The sequence below is a fragment of the Euprymna scolopes genome, chromosome 1, assembly GCF_053919585.1.
Source record: "Euprymna scolopes isolate OS-2025 chromosome 1, ASM5391958v1, whole genome shotgun sequence".
In the NCBI taxonomy this organism is placed as follows: domain Eukaryota; kingdom Metazoa; phylum Mollusca; class Cephalopoda; order Sepiida; family Sepiolidae; genus Euprymna; species Euprymna scolopes.
Window position 1 is genome coordinate 136,888,427 of NC_136482.1, and position 25,297 is coordinate 136,913,723.

The 25,297-nt window shown below is 30.9% G+C and overlaps 1 protein-coding gene across 2 annotated transcripts in view; it reads left to right on the forward strand.

The window, feature by feature from the left end:
- Positions 1-25,297, forward strand: part of LOC145280053 (nucleoporin 88-like) — a 910,024-nt gene that overhangs the window by 505,354 nt on the left and 379,373 nt on the right. For both annotated transcript variants that reach the window (XM_080131737.1, XM_080131747.1), the window contains exon 6: positions 21,559-21,745. In XM_080131737.1, coding sequence (XP_079987863.1) covers positions 21,559-21,745 — 187 coding nt within the window. The remainder of the gene's footprint in view (positions 1-21,558; positions 21,746-25,297) is intronic.

Here is a 25,297-nt window from a genome sequence, read left to right on the forward strand (position 1 = left end):
GGGAAGGGACATTTATTTTCGTGTTTATTGGCTTAAAGGTTTTTTGACAAGGCAGTTTGGTACGCGAGTGCATATTTAACAGTTTTCATTTATGCTCACGCATAGCATAAACAAAGACTACGTCTGTGAAATGGAAAATAGTCCCAGAGTTCAGGGGTTATTACCATGCAAAAGAAATCAAACAAAAAACTTTTTAGCCAAGAAACACACAGAAAAATAAAAAAAAAAAAACATAGCATCCATTTTTTTTCTATCGAATTCATTTGCTGTTTTTATTGAAAACTATTTTCCCCCGGATTTTTGATATAATTTTCCATTAAAGGCCGTGCGTCTCACGTTCGTATATAACAAAAAAATTTTTAGAGACTTCGATGTGCTAAAAACGAATCTGCAAACCGTTTCCGTTGCAAAAAAATAGTGGCCGATCACTTTTCCATGTAAATTTAACTTAAAATGAGCACTCACTTTCTAGCCACCTGAGAGAGGAGGGATTTTTTCCCATGTTTATTGGCTAAACAGCTTTCGTTTATGCTCACACATAGCGTAAACAAAGGCTGTGAAATGGAAAATAGTCCCAGAGTTCAGGGGTTATTACCAAGCAAAAGAAATCAAACAAAAAACTTTTTAGCCAAGAAACACACAGAAAAAAGCCCCTCTCTCAGGTGGCCAGAAAGTAGGTGCTCATTCTAAATTAAATTTACATTGAAAAGTGATCACCCACTTTTCGAAAAAGTAATTTCATGAATATCATGAAAATTTTCTTTTTGCTACGGAAACGGTTTGCAGATTCGTTTTTAGCACACCAAAATCTACAATAAAATATTTTGTTATATATGAACGTGAAACGGGCCTTAAAGTAAAATAATACCGGATTTTTTTGAGCAGATTTGCTGTTTAAGTGTACAAATATCCTCAAACCAGGTAATCACTAAAAGGGACTTTTAAAAGTCGTCACCTGTATCGAGCAAAAGTATAAAACCTACGTCATGATAACACATTGAGTGAGTTCCTAACAGTATTTTGTATAGTTTTTTAGTTTAAACTCATTTCCCCAAACTTAACATGTTCGATACAGTCTGCTGCCATTTGTATTTTTCAGATATGCCGATAAACATTGAATGTTTTTGAACCGATTATACATTACATAAAAACACTAAAATCTTATCCAGTTTACTTTTCTCGCCTTTGATAACATTTATTTGTTATATATTTAGTTTTTGAAAACTTTTTTGTATCTGTGTTTAGTAATATAAACCCTTTTCATTTAATGTAACGTTTAGTCAGCTTGAAAAACAGTGTTTATCGGTGTATTTGAAAGCTACAAATGGTGGCAGACACTGTTGATTACTTTAAGTTAGAGAAAGTGAGTTAAAACTAAAAAACTATACAAAATACTGTCAGAAACCCACCGATTATGCCAGCCTATGTCATGATAACATATATTTGTGGGGTTTCAGACACTGTTTTGTATAGTTTTTAGTTTTCAACTTACTTTCCCAAACTTAACGTATTCAACAGAGTCTGCGATCATTTCTGTTTTTCAAGCCGATTAAACATTTTACATTACATAAAAACACTAAACAATTATCCAGTTAGGTAGAAACGTAACTTACCTTACCTTTGCTTTCATTTATTTGTTTTTGGACAACTTTTTCGAATCTGTGTATAGTAACCCCCTCCATCAACCAAATATTAATTACTAACTCACATTTTTGTATACAGAAAACAACAACAAAAAAAAAACATTTAGCGTTTCAACATTTTTGCTACGTTCAGCTTCATCCACTGATTGTTGGTCGAGTTCAAACCATGAATGATTGACAGAAACTCCTGAGGATCCAGATCAAATTTTGCGAGAGTACCATTTTTTTTTTCATTTTCGCCTTCTTTTTCACTTTTTGGAGTGGATTGCTGTACTAAGAATATAAGAAAAATGCATTTTTCTCTTTTTATTAAATTTTTACATTACACTAAATTGAGCCACTGCAACGCGTGGCAGGGTACAGCTCGTATATATAATAAATTGTTAACACACAGTATATATTATAAATTGATAAATTAATAAACTAATGGTGTACTTTTATTCTTCAGACGAAAACACATCAAAAATAGATTAATTATATTTATAGATTTTAAACTGAAATATATGCATTTTATTTTTGCAAAATAACATAGTACATGTCTCAAATGCCTTTTCACATATAACACCATTCTAAAATATACCAAAATTCTAGTCTATACTTAGAAAACTATATTAAGGCTTCACGAGCTCATGAATTAAAAATGCTGTGCAGTATACGCAAGCAGATAGGTTATCATGAAGATGGTGTATCAATTCAAAGAATTGCCATGAAATTGTATTGATTAAAATCGACTTTTCATAGAATTTTGTCAAGATATAAAATCTTCAGGGAATGTAGATGTCAAAATGAAATCTGAGAGACCATTAAAAGTTCCTTCTAGAACATAAGTGAAATAGGATGTTTTTTCAGCGAATTTTCAACGAATGAAAGACATTTCTTATGATTTTAGAAATGTGATAAAAAACAACAAAATATTGTGTTATTTAGAGTCAGATTTCATTTGATTAAAAGGAAAACTCAAAAGCTTAGAGAAAACTAAAGAAACTTCAATTGACAAAGAAACAACTAATCTCATTTTGAATCTTTCAGTCATAAGCTATATATTCTTTTGAAAAAGTAATTCTATCAGGTAAAACAAGCATAAGATATTTAGAAAGGGGATCAGTCCAAAGAATCGGATAAATATCAGATCAGAATCTATTAAGGTTAAAGCTGATTTTGTAGCCTTGCAGGGCGGTAATAATAAAGACACAATGGTATAATTAACAAAATTGCTAATAATTTTTGTAAATTAAAAAATTTGGGATGAAAATTGGTTATTCATATTATTTGGATTAATCGGACTACTGTTCTCATCTTGAGTGTGATTTTCACAACGTTTCGGTTGATGTAACCTCCGACCTTCTTCAGGTGTATCTTGTCGACATCAGGAACTTGGACAGAATTTCGAGCGGAACCCTTTATTTACTTCACGCTTGCATGCTCTTGTTCCATCAGCCATGACTGGATAGAGGTTCTAAGTAATTCACAATTGTAGTTTTCAGTCGCCCACACTGAGGATTGAATCTTCAACTTACAGGAGAATATCACATTTTACAATTGATTTTTTCAAGTATTCTAACCACTGCGCTATGGGTCCTTGCAGGCAATTCTAGTATGAATTTTAGGAGCTTTAAACCTATTTTTATTTCTAGTTGTTAATATCATTATTTATTACTAATTATTATGATATATTGATGTATCTCTCTCTCTCTCTCTCTCTATATATATATATATATATATATATATATATATATATTAATGTTTTTACTTATTACTTGCATATATTATCTATTATTCATAATTACTGCTTCTGGTATTATTAACTTCTATACTAGGTCTACTTATTACTACTCTTTATTCACCGGCATATGTGCTGCTTCTTTCAGTCATCTTACTCTCCACCGTTCCTCTCTGTCTATAATTTTTACTTCATCCCATGATGGTTGATGGTTTCTCTTTTTCTTCCAGATATGATCAGCTATACCTGACTTTTCAGTCTCTCCATGTACTACGGCTTTTCGGTGTTCTTCTAATCGTACTTTCAGTGGATGGCACGTTTCACATTTGTATAGTTTTCCACATTTACATAGGATTTCATATATACAGTTCTTAGTCATGATTTTTTCTGTAGGGGGGCTTGACTCTAACAAGCTGTTTCCGAAGAGTTGAATCACTCCTGAATAACAGTATTCCGTCCAAATTCCTAAGTTCAACAGAAACATTCCCGAGTTTGACAAGATAAACCTGAAGACGGTCGGAAGTTACATCGACTGAAACGTTGTGAAAATCACACTCAAGATGAGAACAGTAGTCCATTGAATCCAAATAATATGAAGCAAAAAAATGTTACAGAAATACATGTAATGAGTCTGAGGGCCATAGCTGTGACAAATTGTAACCTTGGTGTTTAGATGTAAATATATTTATAGTGTCTGGGTAAGTCCATTATTTCTGAAATCTGTGAATCAGTTTACATCACAACACTGATTCTGTTAAAGTTATTATTTTAATGATATGTTGTAATCAAAATTAACAGAACATTTGAAATTCGATATTTCAATATGAATACAATGAAATGTATTGATGTGGACTGCCATAAAATAAACTCTGATAAAAGTATTTCAACAAAATACCTCGTATCGTAGAGTTACACTTTTAGAATTATATATTGAAAGGAATCATGTAAATGTATTTACAATAGCCATCAAATTTACACGATCAATTCAAAAGAATAATCAAACAACAAAACCTAAAAGTTTCAGCAGTCACAAAAGAATTATAGAAAAAGAATGACTCAATTAAACTTAGCGAATCAATGACAAATCGCATTCGCAATCTCTTGAAAAAAAACAAAACAAAAATAAAACAGTTATAACTATGTATTAAAGATTTTTTTCCATTGTATCCTAAAGTACTTCATCACTTTTTGACTATGTTTATTCTAACGTTTAACAACTTAAACACAAAGGGTAAGTGTAAGAATTACCAGAATTTATATAAAACAAATTTGTAGGTGAATTGTTAGCACTAAAAATGAATAACATTCTAAAAAAAAAAAATGGCTTTCCCTAATATTTCTTTACAGCAGTGTGTGTGTGTAGTGAGAGCAAGCGAGCATTTGTCTTGCTATTCCCATATTATATTTAAATGCTGGCATATGTTGGATGGCTTCTAAAAATTGACTACCAAACTAACCTATCTCAGGTCTTTATTTACCTCTCAAGTCCATCCTTATCACTTCCTTAAGCTTTTCTTTGAAATCACCATGCAATGTGTTTGTATGTTTAGAAAAAAGAAACATTATCCAATTAATTAAATTTTGAAATATATTTATAAAATAAAAAAAATAAAGTTGTCAATAGTTTTCATAAAAAAAAAAACGATTAAATTAGTATTAAATGTGTAACCGGTTTGTTTTCAACAAAACTAAAAGAACTCGTTTTTTATTGTTTCTTTTTCTTTGTTTACTAAGAAATGCTAATTGTTTTGTGAATAGACTGCATGTTTCTTTTTCCAAGTAGCATCAATCTTGAACAAAAGTGTTGATATCATCGAACTTGCTATTTGTTGTTACGTAAATTATTTGTTTACTAAAACATGTTTACAGGAAATTATTTTGTAAGAAACTGAAAAAATCATTCATGTTTGTATTCTAATTCAGGAAGCAAAGTGTCATCATGCCATCTTTTTGGTATTCATGCATCCTTCCGCCATTCTTTCTAGACATACCTTGTACACATCGACTGGTTATAATTTTGTGTGTTCATAGTGTCCTAATACTTTCCATTTAATTAAAAAGGATCTGGGAGGACGTTTCATCTTAACTAAACAATCAAAGCTATTAGATTCATTTCATGTGTTGTATTTTGAAAGATATTGCGTTCATCCATTGTTTTCTCCGTCCATTTTACACCAGATCGTATGTGTTGACAATCTTAGTTCTTTTGTTGGTTTTCTCTCTACTCATGCATTTGGTCTTTAAGAAATTTATTTTCAAATCTATTTCGCCCACTTTTAAATATAATTTTCGGTCCTACCTGTAGTTACTAGTGTATATAAATAAGGATATTTTATAAATCTGTTGGTTAATCTTCTACTACAGTGAAAGTAAACTTTATGTTTATTATTAATCAGAATAAAACTTTCATATTGTAAAACCAATTTTTCCCTCTGTTTTCATGCAATTGGAATTTGTTGCTCGAAAGAAAATAGTGAATCAAAAAAAAAAAATTATCTGAAAGAACAAATTGTTTTTTGATACTCAATTTTGAGTTCAATCAATCTTTTTATTATAATAACAGTATTAATACCAGAAATAATAATAAAGATTTTGGTATTATATATATATATATATATATATATATATATATATATATATATATATATATATATACTAGCATTTCAGCCCGGCTTTGCCAGGTGTATGCTGAGCAAAAACCAAAAAAAGGGTTTAATTTTTTTAAACTTTGACCCCTATTATGACCCTTAAAATGTATTGTTTTGGGCTCAAATCAAGTTATTAAGTTAGATCCATGTCCAAGTAACCTATATCTAAAATTTCAAGTGTGTAGACCCAAAATTGTCAGAGAAGTTTGGTAGAGTTTTCAAAGATCAACTTTGACCCCTTAATCGCCAAATTTCTGGCCAAAAACCGATCACATCGATTTTCCCAAACCTCAGTACCCTGTATATCAAATTTCGAGTCTGTAGACTAAAAATTGACAGAGTTATTGCGTAGGGAAATGTGTACAGACAAACAGACACACAGACACGTTTACTTTTATATATATATATATATATATATATATATATATATATATATATATATATATATATATATATATATATATTAATATTAAGTAATGTGATTGATAATTTAAAATTTAAAAATCAAATTATAATTAAATTAAAAATCCGTTTCATAAGAAGGAACAACAACAAAATCAATTATCTGTACCACAATAAAAAGCGCTGTTTTCCGAAACGATCGTACAGATAATTGATTTTGTTGTTGTTCCTTCTTATGAAACAGATTTTTAATTTAATTATAATTTGATTTTTAAATTTTAAATTATCAATCACATTACTTAATATTGAATTAGCTCTAGGATATTTACCTATCGAGCTTATTATATATCTAAATTACAACGATCACTTTCTTTTTCCTGTATTTTAAGTAAACTAGTAATTTCACTGTTACATTGAAATACACTCAGCTCTTTAGACTATTGTTCTAATCTCATATATATATATATATATATATATATACTAGCATTTCAGTCCGGCGTTGCCCGAGTGTTTGCATGTGTATGTTGAGCAAAAAAAAAAAAAAAAAAGTGGTAGTAGGAAGGCAGGCTCGAACCCGTACCGCAAAGGAGAAAAAGAACAGGGTGAAACCTAATGTTTATGCTGTTACGACCACCGGCCAAACCGGAAGCGACATTTTTTTAAATTAAATCTAGACAATCTAAAGGAGAGGATAACTTTAAAAAATATCGGCAAAAAAAGTGACTCCCCCCCACCCTGTAGAAAAGTGCCTAGGTGAAGGGGAAGATATTAATATTTTTAGCCAATTTTTCGATATTTGTTATCTGAAAGGTCGAACTTTAAAACGATACTGATTTTGGTAAAATCCGTCGCTTCTATTGAAAGTTTAAGACAGACATGCAAACAGACATATATATATACATTTATATATTGGTAACTAAAAATTTTCGACCCAAACTGATGAAAAAGCTTGCCCTTTCTCTGAATACCCTTTATGTAAAATTTCAAATATTTAGACCAGAAATTGTCTGAGTAATTTGGAAGAGACCGCAGAGGTCAATTTTTTAAAAAACTTTGACCCCTATTATGGCCCCTTAAAATTTATTGTTTTTTGCTCAAATCAAGTTACCAAGTTAGATCCATGTCCAAGGAACCTATATCTAAATTTTCAAGTGCATAGACCCAAAATTGTCAGGAGTTTGGTAGAGTTCTCAAAGCTCAAATCGTCAAATTTCTGGCTAAAAACCGATCACATCGATTTTCCCAAATCTCAGTACCCTGTATATCAAATTTCGAGTCTATAGACTAAAAATTGACAGACTTATTGCGTAGGGAAATGTACACACACACACACACACACACGTTCACTTTCATATATATATATACATATTTTAAATGAATGTCACGAATAACATTAAACATGTTCTGCTTCTGTTTCCTTTTTATATTTTTACCTACAATCATTACATCATTTACGCCGCCCTCCATCCTCAGCTAAAAAAAAAGAAAAGATTATTTGATTACATCCACATAAGCACACTTAAGTTTATAAAAACTTGTTAATTACCTGTTTTTTCTATACAACAGATGATTTCCATACACATATCAGTGGAAGAACGAAACATAAAAACCGGACATTTTGTCAGATCCAATTTCAGAATGACACTAAAATAATGATAGTAATCTATATAATGAAGATGAACGTCTGCATGTTTTTCTGAACATCTATAAGAAGAAAAACTATTTCACAGATTTGCATGAAATTTAGAACACAGTAGACGTTATATGGGGTGTAATGAGCTATGTTTTGTGATTTGTTTTTTAAGAGAGCAAAGAGGGCGTAACCTCCCTTTCACAATCAATGTACTTCTGTTATCAAAAACTACTAAGATCTTTTATGAAATTTTGAACATTAGTAATAGATATTAGAGGGAGTGTAATGAGCTATATTTGATTTATTCTTAAAAATAACAAAGTGTGTGGGGGGGGCATTGCAAGTAAATGTACATGTGGATTTAAAAGCAAGTTTATTTCTTAGTTTTTACTTGTGCATGTGATGTCATCTACGAACTAGACAGTATATGATAACTTTGCTAGTAGCAATAATAAACTAATGGAAAAATAAATTGTTTTTGTGAGGAAAGTTTATGTAAAAAAAAATATGGCTTGAAAAAAAATGTTCTTGCATTAAATTTATTTTATATCATTTGAAATTGATACTAAGTTTTTTTTACTTTTTTTTTTTATTTATAACCTGCTGCTGCTACCAATGACAGAACAATAAGTAGTTTGTTGTGGAAGGCAATATACTTATAAACTAATATAAATATATACATGTAGGTTAACATATAAGTAAATAAAGGAGATATTGGGATCTGCCCACGTAATTGCTTACTTAAATAAGTTAAGAGAATATGGGAAATGGTGTTTGTGAATGCTCAGAATATTTTCAAATGCATTTAAAATGCTTTGCACTACAAATGCGAAAACGTTCATGAAGTTTTTAAAGTTTCTACAATGCCAACACTAAGGGGTTCATACTCCCCCTTCCTATATGATACTAGCAGGGAAACCCAATATTGTTTAGGATTGAATGAGGATCAACAAATGTTCCACTTTTATTGTCATCGAAATTTGTGAAATCACACATTTTTTAATTAAATCAATCGATTACCTGCTCTAGTTAGGGATCTCCCTCCTCCCTGCAGTGTACTGGAAGGAAGCTTCACATGCCTTCATGCAGTGACCTAGTCCACAATACATTGTAGTCTACATTGCACTGTAGAGAATCTATTTTTGAATGAAAAAAAAATTAAATGAAGAAAAATATTTGCTTGAACTTCTGCTTTTCACACAACTAACTTTAACTGTAATTTCCACCATCTCTCACAGCTATCAAAAAACTGTAAAAAAACGAAAAACCTTGTGCTTTGAACTCGTCCTTTTCATAGCAGTTTCTGTCCTCCTATCCAAATTAATGACATATGTATATTACTGAGCCTTCTACAAAGATGGTTTTTTTTTTTTCCTTCCTTCATCCCGTCGACAGGAGAGGCACACCTGTTTGTATAAGTCACTTTCTCCATTACTTTCACTATGAAATCAATTTCTCTAATGTTGTTGTTCAATTCCACTAAAATTTTATAAAATCATCTGTAAATAATGGCTTCACGGAAAGTTTAAAAGGCAAAAGTCAATTATCATGGTTTAATTATGCTCTAAAAGGAAACATTTATTTCCAACAAACTTATAAAATAATCTAATGTTGATCTTATAGGCTGGGCTTTCTGCTTGTGCGATGATAAAACTTCTCAAATGCACTTGCGATGTTAGGTTGTATAAAAGTGTTAAGTTTGGTCAAAATCTAACTTTTTTCTTCAATCATATTTTTTCAATTATTGTTTTCGATACTTATTAGATGCATTCCTATACAAAACCTACGTAAGAACACTCCCAGACATATCAAGTATCTTTGTGTGTGGGGGGGAATGGCTCAGCCGTTTCAGAGTCCATAGGAAACAAATTCTCACACACACACACACACACACACACGCACACAGTTCCGTTTAATAATAGGAGAGGTAGAGATATGGGGAGAGGGAGATATTTAGTAACTAATATTTATAAAGACCAATGTGATATTTTTAGTCACTGAAACTAAGAACAATTCAATTTTAATTAAAGTTTTTACATTTACTCAGTAAATTATCCATTACTACTTTTTAAAGTTTAATTTTTTTTTGTTCATTTAAGCATGAAATTAATTACAACTTTTAGAACTGAAATGAAAATTGTCTAAAATTAAGTTTTGAAAATGTAAACATATGAAATGATCGACGTGTCAGAATTTATAAAAAATTCTTTAATTTTTAAATCATTTTTTTTTTGTTTGTTTTAATTTAATTCTTTCACTTTTGCACTCTCTTTATCTCTCTTAGAAACTGAGGTAGTATTAGCAGTACATTATCATACCATCTTGGTATTTTATCTCTTTTTATGCAACCTTCCACCATTCCTCCTAAACATACCTTGTATACATCGACTGGTTATAATTTTGTTTTGTGGGAAAAGGCTTTGTGTATCACTCATCATTGATCATCATGTGTTTCACTCGTATAATGAATCGTTTAATGTAAGCATTGCGTTTTGTCATTAAATAAACCGAAAATGTTTGATTAGCTCTTAAACAGATAAGCCCAATAAAACTTTCATATTTTAATTCTGTGGACTACTATCCTCATCTTGAGTGTTATTTTCACAATGTTTCAATCGATGTAACTGCTGATCTTCTTCAGATGTATCTTGTTGAACTCTGGACTCTGCACAGAATTTCAAATGGAATTCTTTATTTACTCCAAATGACCTCGCCCCATTCCTGGGAAGTATATTACTGACTCAGAACAAAACCTGCATCCAAGAATACGTGGATATATCATATAAGCAAGAATTTAAGGAGGTCAAATTTCGCCAAATAAAGAAATTGGACATATAACTCCATGTCCACTATTAACCGATAAGAGCCATTGTCAACAAAATTAAATGTCAGCTGACTCCCTCTAAGGAGTTGGTGCTAAACAAAAGTCTCAACTTCAGCACAACTATCAAGCAAATTCCATATTTAGATATAACTCGAATAGAGGGAGAAGTTTTGAATAAACCCAAAGCACAAGGAAATGAGCTAAGATAGCAAATGAAATCAGCACTTGAGACTTCAAAGCCTCCACAGTCGAACCTTTCAAACGTAGTATTGGGTATGAAGTCACTGTGCAGTGATGATGATATCGTAATACTACCAGCAAACACAGGCAATGCTACAGTTAATAGATAGAGCAGAATATTCCAATAGGGTCTTGTAGCTACTGTAAAGTGAAAAGAATCTGACTTTGAAAACAAAAAGGAAACTGTCATAGACCTTCAGTTAGAACAAAGACCTAATACCACATACAAAATACAGACAGCTAATTTAACATTACAACAAATTATCACACCTATTACGCCTTTCATAAGATTCATTAAAGCCAATATTCAGTGCCTGAGGTTCAGCATGCCATTTGTTGAGTCAATTCCTGATCCCAATCATAGGCAAATCTCCATCGTATCTTAAGAATTTAGCTCACCTCATGGAACCCCCCCCCCCAAATCTGCCATTTATTCCAACCACATGGTGAGTTTAGATGCAGTGAGTCTGTTCACTAATAATTCACACTGATTTGTTATCAGTATATCGAAAGCCAACTTTCACTGGACAGTATGTAAACTTCAAAATTAATCATACACATAATGTAAAGATAGGAATTGTCTGTTGCCTACAAAACTGACCAAAAGTAATATGCAGTAACAGTTATACATGTGAAAGTGACAGTTTAAAAGAACAACTATCCAGAAAGCATGACATCAACTCCAAGAAATCTAGACCAAACACCAAACAACACTACTAGAAAACTCATCACAGTGCAATATTTTGGGTTGATAATGGAGGTATGATCCCACACAGTCGGACGATTCTATTTATAAACGATGCTGCTAAGAACTGACAAATCAAATTAATTCATGTTCTGCTACAAACCAATCAGAAACCAGAATTGCTTCATAAATATTAAACCTTTTCTGGTGCAATTTCACATGTTCTTTCCCGGGTTTCGACACGGTAAGAATATTTTGTTCTGTGGAACTGTCTACTACAAACAAGTCACCTACCAGGACTTGTGTGTAACAGCGAACCATCTGAAGCTCAAAATGGCTTACACTTCTACAGTATACTATACATAAAGGGCTTATAAAGCATTCTTCCTTTATTTAGACAAATAAACTAATTTGCTGCAGTGGCCATTTATCAAGTGTGATGTAGCCAGGTTAAACAGATAGTAAAGAAAAAAAAAACTAGCAACAACAAAATTGTTTGTTAGAAAAATATAAGATATTTTTTTATTTCTCACTTTGTGTTGCATGGTTCAGTCTGTAGACAGGAGGTGTGAGTAGAAAATAGGCGGATTTCAGTGACAAAGCAGTGATGTTCATGCTTGTGGCTAAAGCCACACTCTGACTTTCACCTCACTTGTTTATATCGACCTGTTCTCTCGCAGGTGTTTAACTCCAGCAGCTATGAGGTCAACTACTTGACCTATTCATCTCTGGTGACAAGTTTTGAAAGGTCTGCACTCCTGACTTAGTACTTTAGCCTGCCATCTGCCTGCGTGTATGTGTATGAACAGTCTCGGCACACGACACAAGGTTGTCAGAAGATTTAAGAAAAAATAAGTTCGTTTTGTGATTTTGAAAATCTTTTGAAAACATTGAAATAAAAACTAGTTAGTAAGAGCAAAAACATTGAAAAGTATTACAAAGTTTGTATTAATTATTTCCAGATTTTACTGAAAAATGTAAAAAGAGCATTAAATTTTTTCAAAACGTATAAATCTTTGTACATAGTAGATACTTGCCAATTAATGAAGGGCTCAGTGATATGTGGAGTATTTTTATTGGTTGAGACTGGATAAGTTAGATCAGTATAAAAGATAATTTTCTGCTCAAAAGTTTTATTATAGAGTGTAGAACTTTGCTTTCAAGAAGGCAACCCAAATCTGTTTCAAGTTGCAATAACTGAGCAAACATGATATGAAAATATGTGAAATCAGTAATGAATGAATCACTTGATACATCTAGAAAATGTATTTTGCGACTGATTGATACTAGTAAATCGGTAAAAATAGTTTCATTAAAATGCATGGCTTTATCAATATTTTCATAAAATTTTCAAAATTAAAATATTTTTGTATAGTTAGTTTCAAATATTTCAAGGTAATAAAAAAATCATACATTTGAGAGATGTCTAAGTAAATAAATTTCAATATCGATACATAATTTAACCGTTAATAATAATTCCTTTAACTTCATTGAGTTCTGAATGACTTCTGTGATGGACATTAACTTTTACTGTATTATTTATATTATTTGGACATTTATTTCATATACTTTTACATAAAATCTATCTAATCAAAAGTAAGTTTTATTTTATTATTTAATATGATTAAATAAATACTAAAACTACAATAACACTTAAAATGACGTACAACGTTTCTAGTTTTATTTAAAGTATCTACTAGTGTAAATTTGGTAAATTCTGATGTTCTTCCTGTATTTGTTTCAGTTCTTATGTTAAAATTTATTGCTGTTTTAGTCTCTGTTGGCGTTTCCCTTTAATCCTTACAATGCACACATTTTTTTCTTTCTGCTTTTGTAATCAAATTTTGCAGACGAGTTTTGCTTAAACAAATTAACTCTTTCATTTCAATATTTTTATTGTTTTATTTTTCTAACATATATTTCTAGAGTTAATAAACCAAATTATTCTCATTTAATTATTGATCAATAATCTATATCTTTAAAAGTGAAATTATCTGTGTGTGTACATTTCCATACCAAACTACTCTGTCAATTTTCAGTCTTAAGACTCGAGATTTGGCATAAGGGGTATTGAGATTTGGGAAAATCTTTTTAATCTGTTTTTGGACAGAAATTTGGCTGTCAAGGGGTCAAAGTTCAACGATTTGACCTTTGAAAAATCTACAAAACTCCTCTGCCAATTTTGGGGTCTAAACACTTGAAATTTTAGATATAGGTTACTTGGAAATGGATTAAACTTTTTAATTTGATTTGAGCCCAAAATAATAAATGTTAAGGAGTTAAAAAATTTTTTAAAAATTGACCTCTGCAGTCTACCAAATTACTCAGATAATTTTTGGTCTAAACATTGGAAATTTTACATAAAGTGTATTCAGACATAGGGCAAGCTTTTTAATCAGGTTTTGGACGAAAATTTGGCTGGCAAAGGGGTCAAAGTTCAAAAGATTTGACCTTTGCGGTCTCTAGCAAACTATTCAGCCAATTTTGGGTCTAAACATTTGAAATTTTACATAAAAAAGAAATTTAGACATGCAGCAAGCTTTTTAATCAGTTTTTAGGCGAAAATTGGGCTGCCAAGAGCCCAAAGTTTGCAGACTCTACCAAACTCAATTTTGGGTCTAAACACTTGACATTTTAGATGTAGGTTACTTGGACATTAGTCAAACTTTTTAATATATATGCACATAAAGCTATATATACATAGGGCCTGAGCAAAGCCTGGCTGAACTGCTAGTACTAAAGAAAAAAAAGAGTTTTTTCTTGCTGGAAAAATAATTTATACTAACAAGCTTTAAGAATAAAATAAATATGTCTAAGAAAGAATCTCTTTGTAATTTCTATTTGGTTACCTCCCTTTTTAACCATCTTTTTAATTTAACTCTTATAAAAAAAGGCATTAAACATAGATAAAATTCTGTTAAATAATTAATTCAAAAGTGCCCCAAAATGCTTTCTTAGTTATTCTTAATATTTTTTTTTTGACGTTTTTTGCTAATATTGTTCTTAATCTAAACCAGTTATTTGTTTGAAAAAAAAAAAATTTTTTTTTACCAATTCAATTGGTTTTTAGTTTTTGAAATCTTTGTTACTTTTCAAAGGGTAAATAAAAAAATATCCACCTTAATTAGAAATCATTAATTATTTTGAAGCTTTTCAATTAAACCCCTCTTCATTCTTCTATTTACGTAGTTAATCCTAACAGTAATTGCTTACTAATTTATAGTCTGCATAGTTATAGTTCAAAATAAGCATTCTGCATTTAGACCGAACTCTTGGATTTTAGATACAACCGATCCCGATAAATTATAAAAGAAATCAATTTCTCTTCTTTTTTTTTTTTTGTACTTTTCAACTTTGACTATTTTAATTAATTTTGATTTTAATTTAATTATTACTAAAGATCTTCTGTAATTATTACTAAAGATCTTCTGTAATTATTACTAAAGATCTTCTGTAATTATTACTAAAGATCTTCTGTAATTATTACTAAAGATCTTCTGTAATTATTACTAAAGATCTTCTGTAATTATATTACATGCAGATGTATAAAAATAGGCTTATGGTCGTAAATTTCCACATTAGGGTAAAAATTTATGGAATGTTCCAATTATAATTCAAGTATGGCTACATGTCTTGGCAGTGACCTTACAGAGAGAGGAAGCCACCAATTTTATGTGGTGAGTAAGGAATTCTGCTCCTTTTATTTTTTTTTTATTTTTATTTTTTTTTTTGGAGCCGTCTACACTACAATCAATTTGCTGATAATGATCATCACTTTGATCATTATCAGCAACTACACTCACATGCATTACAGACTCAATTGTAACTGAAAAGTAATGTTTAAAAATACAGAATATTTTAAGTCCAAACATTACAATTAAGTTATCAAAAGGTAAATCTTTAACAAAGCAAAACTTATCAAGATAAGAAAAGCTCAACACTATTAAGAGGAGCAGAAAACAATAATATTGAATGAAAGATGAGGAATAAAAGTTATATATAATTTTATTATATCATCAGAACAAGAAGGAAAAGTTAAGGGGAAAATTAAAACAAAAAACCTCTTTAGGGGATGACATTTCAAAGCTAAATGCTTCTCATCAGAAGAGGAGAATGGCCAGAATTATATAAAATGAAAATATAGAAAAAACTGACTTAATGGCATTTAGAAATTAAATGAGAATTAAAGAATAGAACAATATAGTAAGTAGTAATTAAAAGTAAATACAACATGTAAGAGAAAATCGAAGGGTAGCCTCTATCTATCTATCTATTTACATATATATATATATATATATATATATATATATATATATATTTCCCCTCTCTCTCTCTTCCCTGATCTTTCTTATTTATATTTTTGTCTCGGAAGTAGAGTGAAAAGCATATCTTATTTTTCTTTTATTTTAATACTAGCGAGGGGTACCTGGCGTTGCCCGGGTGTTTGTAGGGGTGTGTGATGTTACATAAAAAAGGAACCGAGGAGGGGTAGGATTGAAGCCGAACCCCTGAGGCGAAGTTTGAAAATAAAATCTGCCAGCCAGAAGTGAAAGATGTTTGAAAGTCGTCAAGCGTTACGACGATGACGATGTAAGCATTGTTATAAGTGAAGTAAGAAAAGAAAACAACGTTTTAATTAAGCGGGGTGGGGGTAAAACACAAATTAAAACAGAAAAACGAACGAACGTTACGTGAAAAATGGCTTAAATAATACAGGGTTCAATATTTAAATGTAAAAAATCGAAAAAAAAAAAAAAGACATCTCACACCACGATTCGAACTCAAAACGTTTAGATAATGAACCAACCCTTAACTACCTACGCTAAAGCGGCGTATATAAAGTTTGTTCGGTTTATCAACTATTTAAAGTAAATCAGGTCAGGACGTCATGACGTCATCTGACGCATGCGTTGTTGATCCTCCCCCTGTCGAATCTGTCTAGACATCTCTCTCTCTCTCACTTCGTCTGCCTTACTCTAAAGACTGGAAAATGGCGTCTGGCTGTTTTTATTTTTAAAAACTTCGTTCGTTAATATTTTTTGTAAGCGTATTTTTTTTTTTTACTTCACATGTTTGGCTTATTATTTTTCGTTTAACTATCGAGTCTAACTATTTTGAATGTGGTAATAACTTTGGTAACATTGCCATAGCGTAGAAGTTCATAGTTTAGCTTTAATTAATTTTTTTTTACCGATAACAACATTTGTAAATTGTAAATTAAGACCGCCATTAGAGGTTGCTGACGTCAAGATCACGTGACATGATTCAGCGGGTTTTAAATACAAGTTGACCCAAAATAAATGGCCGCGTGTATACTTTATGTAGAAGAGTTAGCGGCCGTATTGTTTGGGGCAGTTATAAATCGATTTAAAAATATGTAATGTTTAACATTAAAATGTCACTTTGGGGGGGGGCATGCAGAAAATCGATCAGTTGACACACTTCTGATGGTCACTTTGGGCCAATTTTTCGATATTTGTCGTCTGGAAGGTGGGGCTTTCATATGAGACCAAGTTTGTGAATTTTTGTTGTGTCTGTCGAAAGTTTTTAGCAGACACACAAACATACACACAAACAAACACACATACATTTTCGCTTTTATATATATAGACTAGCGAGGGGTACCCGGCGTTGCCCGGGTGTTTGTAGGTGTGTGTAGTGTTAAATAAAAAAGAAACCGGGGGGGGGGGTAGGATGGAACCCGAAGCCCTGAGGCGAAGTTTGAAAATAAAATCGGCCAGCCAGAATAAGTTAGTGAAAGATGTTTGAAAGTCGTCGAGCGTTACGACGACGATGTAAGCATTGTTATAAGCGAAGTAAGAAAAGAAAACAACGTTTTAATTAAGCGGGGGGGGGGGGGGGTTAATCAAAACATTAGAAAAAACACAAAAAAATCTAACGTAAGGCAAACGAACATGTGAAAAATGGCTTAAATAAGTTTGTTTCAATATTAAAATTTAAAAAATTAGTGGATACCCGGGTGTCGCTAAGAATAAGCGAAGTAAAAAAAGAAAAAACCAGGAAAACGAACGTTACGTGAAAAATGGCTTAAATAATACAGGGTTCAATATTTAAATTTAAAAAATCGAAAAAAAAAAAAAAAAAAACATCTCACACCACGATTCGAACCGAAAACGTTTAGATAATGAACAAACAGGCTAACCAACTGCGCTAAAGCGACGGAGATGAAATGTGTTTGGTTTTTCAACTATTTAAAGTAAATCAGGTCATGACGTCATCTGACGCATGCGTAGAATCGGGCATCGTTACAAGAAACCCGTTTTTGTTTTGGGGTAAAAAAGTTAATGTTTTTGGCCAATTTTTCGATATTTTTCAAGCGAAGGATGGGGTTCGATATGATACCGAGTTTGTTAATTATCGTTGCGTGTGCCGAAAGTTTTTAGCAGACACACAAACATACATACATACACACAAACACACACACACATACATTTTCGCTTTTATATATATAGATTATTGGAATCTTTTCTTTATTCCTTGTACACATTTTTGTGAATTATTCCATTGATTTCTGCCTTTGGATTATTATGGACCATCTTCTTCCAAATATGGGATTTCCTGGGATTTTACTTGTACAAATGGAAATTCTTTTAACTTTCTTGAAGTTTTACATTTGGATTTTACCATCACTGGATTTTTTATTTTCCACCAGACTATCCATTCATGTGTAATCACCTTTTTCTTTACTATATTCCCTCTGCTTCACTTTTTTTGTTTTCAAGTAAGATCTTTGACTTACTTGTTGTTTCATCAAATACTTCTGTATGCAAAATCCGATCCCGCATTTTGCTAATTCCTACCCTCTGATGAGAAGGAAAGTATTTCTTCGAAACTCCGCGGATTAAGGACTATCCATTTTTCTAGTGTTTCCTTTTCAGATTAAATATGTTTTTAACTCATTTCAAAGTGTGTTTTAACATATTTTATTAACTATTTGCTCATATATATGTATATACACATACACAAACACAGGCGGCAAAAAGAAAGTTCGCACTTATAATTTTTTCAAAAACTGCAAATTTAAGCTAAATTTAATGTAACTGTTTAAACAAACTATACCTCATTTGATTCGCCTTTTATTCTTCTATAATTTTACTTGTACATATTTGACTTTTAATTGAAATATTCTAGTGTTCACGTTAATTAAAATAAATATCTTCAAATTGAAGAGGCAAAAAAGGAACTCCGCACAGTGGAAAATTGTTATTTAAATTTAACTTTAGGACATTAATACAACACAAATACAACAGGAACACAATGAACTAGTTAATATTTAGTAGTATAGTCCTTCTGTAATTTGACAGCCTACAATCTTTAGGAAATTCCCACTTTTCTTAATTTTTGTATAAAGTTCTTCCAAATTTGAAATTTTATCATTGTGTAGCTGTTGCTTGATGTAATGCCATACGTTTCGATAGGATTGAGGTCTGGAGATTGTGCAGACCAATCCAAACACAGAATATCATGCTCTTCCAGGAACCTCTTGACATTGCCAGCTGTGTGAATGGGAGCATTATCGTGCATGAAGATGGAATTATCCAAATTGTGACCAGAGTAAGGTAGAAAATGCTCAGTCAACATATTAATGTACTTGGTCGAATTAATTTGACCTTGCAAGCGAACTATAGGCCCTGGACCATTGGTACTAATAATGCTCCACACCAAAACTGAACCTCCACCACTTTGCAGCGTTGAAACTGAGCACCTAGGATTAAATTCTTTGTCTTTCCTCCGACGGACGTACTGCCTACCATCACTGCCCAGCCTATTGAACTTGCTTTCATCGCTAAAAAGCACTTTTGACCAATATGAAAAGTCATGATCTTCATTGCATCTGATGAAATCCAGCTTTCTGTTCTTTACAGAAATCATTGGCTTGCGTCTTGCAACATATCCTCACAAATTAAATTCCTTTAATCTGTTCTTGACAGTAGAAAGAGAGCACTTTTTAACAAGATTGCAGTGTTGTTGAATTTCGGGAGCCATTTACAATCTGTATCTTAGGCTGCGGATCTTGATAGCATTGGCTTTCCTGTTAGAATTAACTCTAGTATGACCAGATTTAGGGGCATCACGAACACTGCCGTTTTTTTTTGGTGCTTTTGTACAGTCTTTCGTACCATTTTCTCATCACATTTCAATTTGCTGCCGTTTTCCCGATTGGGTAAACCAGAAAGGTGGAGATTAATAAGCTTCTGATGATCACTAAGAGAAAGTCGTGGCATATAGACTAGATGTTACGTGATATAACCTGGAACAAAAACAATTATGATTAGAGGTGCTTTGTTGCCTGTTTGTGGATATTTTAAACTGATTCAAGGACAATAATTTAAGCTGGTTTTAAGCGAATTTGTTGCTGTGGACTTTCTTTTTGCCTCCTCAATTTGAAGTTATATTTTTTAAATTGACGTGAACACTAGAATATTTCAATTAAAAGTCAAATATGATCAGGTAAAATTATAGAGGAATAAAAGGTGAATCGAATGAAGTAGGTTGTTTAAATAGTTACATTACATTTAGCTTAGATTTGCAGTTTTTGAAAAAATTACAAGTGAGGACTTTCTTTTTGCCAGCACTGTGTATATATATATATATATATATATATATATATATATATAGGTTACCATGAAGTAATGGGGATCATTAAAAAAAGCCAATAATAAAAGAAGAAAGGAAAAAATAGAGAAGATAGAAGAGAAAATGGAAAAAGAAGCAGAAGAGATAGAAACAGTACATATGGAAATACATATATAAATAGATGAAAATAAAAAATAATAAAATGACCTGAAAGTGAAGAAAGCAGGATTGAAAAAAATCTTCAAAAATAATATAAATATAAAATTATACAAGCTCCAGTGAAGTTTTTAGTTTGGGGTTCCAGAAAGCAAAGAATATGGCAACTGCTTACAAATCCAACAAAGTAAAAATGCAAAAAGTATCAATCCCTAGGGCAATCCATGTTTTTGTGATGTTGTCGAGACATATGATCATTGTGAATGATTTGGATCTACTTTTTAGAAAAATCTGATGATATTAGAAAATCACTCTGTAACAACAGATGAGTTAATTTTTATGAGAAAACCTAAAAGCATCTGTAATATCTATGTAGTCATGACTGCTGCTGCAGACACAACTGTCAGACCTAAAAAATTATGTACTTAATAATTTATATAATGAATACTGATCCAATGGCACACAAGTGTTCTAACATAATTCAGTAAAAAACAAAAAATAAATAAATAACATCCGTATTTGTAGGTAAATTATAGCTTTGTTTTTAGATGCACCTATGTCTTTAGATGTTAGTTGTTGCACTTCTGTTTAAATTAAATAAATTGCATTTTCATCACTAACCATGCATATTGTCTTATTTTTTGATGCATCCAAACATCTAAAATAAGAGGTTTTGTATGTCTGTCATTCTGTCACACCTATGTTTGAAAGACTATTTCTTTGTCATTCTGTTATGCTTGTGTTTAATAAAATAGCAATTTCATCACTCAGTTACATATGAATTTGAAATGGTATTTTTATTGTGTCCGCACTTCTATAAGAGACTCTGCTGGTCCAAAGTTTGAAAAAGCACTTTACTCATTTATCATGCATAGGTAAAAAATACTTTTTTTTGCTGTATTAAAACACATTGTCTTGTTATAAAATGCTTTGAAGTCGATTTCAGTTTCCGATATCTTTTGCACAAATTGCCATATTAATAATACATGGTTTTTCTTCTTTTTTTTAGCATTTGATGACTCTACCAGAAGAGCAGAATAAGATTTCTGAGACTGCTGAAATCTATGAACAGAAATCGTTGTTTGTCTTTGAAAGTGTTGAGCTGGAGTTGTCATTGGCAAGTCATTCTCATGCCAACAACAATGTTGATCCTTCAGATGAAGATGAATACACTTGTCCAATTCATCTTGAACGAGGTAAGAGAACATAGACTGTTTAAGCAACAAAAAAGAAAGCTTTTTTAATCAAATGGTCTTTTATTTTTTTAAATAAGTTAAACACATTATAGAAAGTTACTAGTGTAATACTTAGTTTGCATTGACTGACAACAACGGCATATCATGTTTCAACTATGATGTCACGCTTGCATCTATTTTTTTAAATACCCTTGGAAAAGGTATGAATTCACATTTACTCCTTCCAACTATTAATAAAATTGTAAGGTAGGCTTAGTTTTTAAACTTCGGTAAGGCAACTAGACTAAAACAAGGAAGAGCCCAAAATAACTAGTTGTGGTAGTTCTAGTGGAGTGGGGAGTCCTAATACTCAACCTCTTTGAAAATCTTTTCTGAAAAATAACTGAATTGCTTGAAAAAAATGTGTTTACCAACTTTCAATTGTACATTAAAAAGAAAAAATGAAAAAGAAAGTTTTCATGACAAAACCCATCTTGCATCATTTTGTTATCAAACAAAATCAAGATTAAATAATCTTGATTTTGTTTTTTTTTATTCTTCTCACCAATTAGAAAAACAACACCTATTTTCTTTTAGTTTTTATCAAATCTTTTTACTTGAAAGTAATTTTAGAATACAAAATCTTTTTAAAATGGCAAATTCATAAAACCTTTGTTGTAGAAAACTACAATCAAACTAGTGAATAGTCAACATCATAGGAAATATTAGATTCATGTATTTATTTTACATTTTCCATACATATGCATGAAACTGAATATACTGCTCCAATATGCATGTAGTGAATCGACTGTTCTTCTCATTGAGACACTGATCATAGATAGCTCTTTTTACTTTTGAGGATTACATTTCCCAACTTATTTATCATATATAATACCTTTAGTGTTAAAAAACAAAACAATATAATTTGAAACTTTTTCTAGTTAATGTTTTATGTACAATAACTTATTTCCTATCCAGTGTCTTGAAAGAATATTTTTATTAATATTAATAGTGTTACTTTTATTAATGTTATTATTAGTACTAAGGTTTAATTACATAAAGTTAACAACTTTGGTCTTTCTTTTGTAAGATGTTCAAATATTTATCCTTAAAGAGAGAATTGATTTTCATGTGAATGATATTTGATGTTTTGGTCATGTTTTTTCCTTTATATAAAACAGTCTTCAAATTTAATTGACACTGTCACATGTCAACAGTGACTTTCTATACACCCTTTCAGTGTGACTTGGCTGCAAACTGGTTATATAATGATTTTATTGTATGCAATCAGGCTTTTCATCTTGAGTAATTTTTAACTTTATATCTTCTGAACATAAAACATGGTTTAACTCATTCCATAAAAAACAAACTTTGTCAATGATACAAAAAGTATTTCTAAGATGTATAAAGTGATTTGATTTCTTTATTTTTAATATTATTTCAAGATTTTCAAGAAATGTTTCTTCATGAAGAATAACATGATTTTGATATGTATAAAATCTTTGATTTAATATATATATCAAATCAAAGATTTCTGCATATTTATATAATACGGCATAATCCTATTAGATCACCGAAATTAAGCAACATTGAGTCTGGTCAGTACTAAAATAAGTAACCATTTGAAAATTCTAGGGTATATGTGTCCTCTCCGCTTATCTCGGCATTGTTTCCAGTCATCCTGGACTTTTCCTTGCCACTGAACTCAAGCAGTGTCTATTCAGGAGATATGGTTGGTGACTGCGCAAGATTTGCCTCATAATTGCACATGCAAGTTACCCTTACAGAGGGTATCTATTGTCTCATGAGATTATCGAAGATCCCCCCCCATATATATATATATATATATATATATATATGTATATTTTGGCAAACACATCTGATTGAACACTACAGTTATTCTTTTTTTCTATTTTTCTGGATATCTTTTTGGTTCGTCGAGCGTTCTTTTTTATTTCAATCGGCATGTCTGTGACTGAGTTAAAAAGAAAAACAAATGCAACCCATACTAATATACAGAATCTCACAAGAATCTGTATAATGGTTTTTGAGTTTACTTCAAGCATATGTTTATATACCGGAGTGTCAATTACCTCAGACTGACCACACTAAGGACAATTTGTATGCCTTAGAGATTTTCAACCAAATTTTATGTTCCTTATAATTAATGGACAAACGACTCTCCTTCCTTCTCTCTTATAAGTCTGTGAATATCATATGTTGTTATTGACTGAGTGAACACTTTAAATTGACATTTCATTAGATGTTATTGCAATAGAAATGAAATTAATATCAACTCACATGTTCACCAAAAACACAGATTCTTTAAACAAAAAGTATGTTATTAGAGTGATAAACAACTTTTGTCGATTTTCAGTGAAATAAGGAAAGATATCATGGCTTCTTTTCGAAATGCATTGAAATACATTTTATTATGAAATATCATTTTTTTTATGAAATATTATTTTTTTTATCTTTTGCTTGGTTGCATTCATTTGTTTTATATCAACTGTTCTTTAAGACTGAAAAGAAAATTGACTAAACATTTTAAATTGATTACTTTTTAAAACTTGCCAGGATTTGTTTCTAGCAGCACTTTAATTTAAAAAAAAAAGTTTTGTTTTTTTATAATGTGATTATTTGAGAAACTTGCATTTACTAGATTTTTCATTTGACTGAAAATTTGTGTCGTTTTTTGTTTTGTCCACTCCTCCTGTCTCTCTTATCCTTCTCTTTCTCATGTATCTTTCTCAATTACTCAACAAACTTGCCTGAGGAAGAACACGTGTTACCTATTTGTGTTTTGTGATCATCGTAGATGTGTCCATCCTCATTAAATATCTGACATCATTTGAAATAAATATTCTCATTTGTTTTCTATTTCTAGCAGATTCAACTAAATGACACTGATTAACACATTGAGTAAATAAATAAAACAGTTTTTATATTATGAAAGGACTAAAGAAATTTATGCATTAAATAAATACTGAGGAAAAGAAGAAAAAAGTTTTTATTTACATCCTTAATTCAATTGTTCAAAAAGGAAAAGTTTCCTTTTTAACCTGACTTTTAATAACAAAGCTGTTTCTTTTTAACTTTCAACTAATTAAATAATTATTCTTGATGATATTAGAAAAAAAAATATATTTTTGTCCCTATCTGTTAGTCTGTCAATCTTTTGATTTTCTCAAAATTAGTCTTTTTACAAGTATTTAATTAAAGTTATATAACACAAAATGACTGAGTCAGACTGTTGGAGAAAATTTAAAATTTCCTTCAATAGATTTTATGCAACATCCATTAAAAGAAAAAAATAGAATTCACTAAAAAAAATTATGGTGATCCCCAAAAAAGTTTTTGTTATTAAGGAAGACTGAAAAATGCATTACCAATTTGGCAAAACTTGTTCTTTGTCCAAATTCTCTAAAAGTTGACTAATTCGTTCTGATCAATAGTTGGTTAATGATCACAAAGGGAGACAACTCATTTTTTACTTGTTCCATGTAATAATCACTTGTATTACTTGTTAACATTAACGTAAGGTGATGTTATTTTCAAGAAACTTATCAGTTT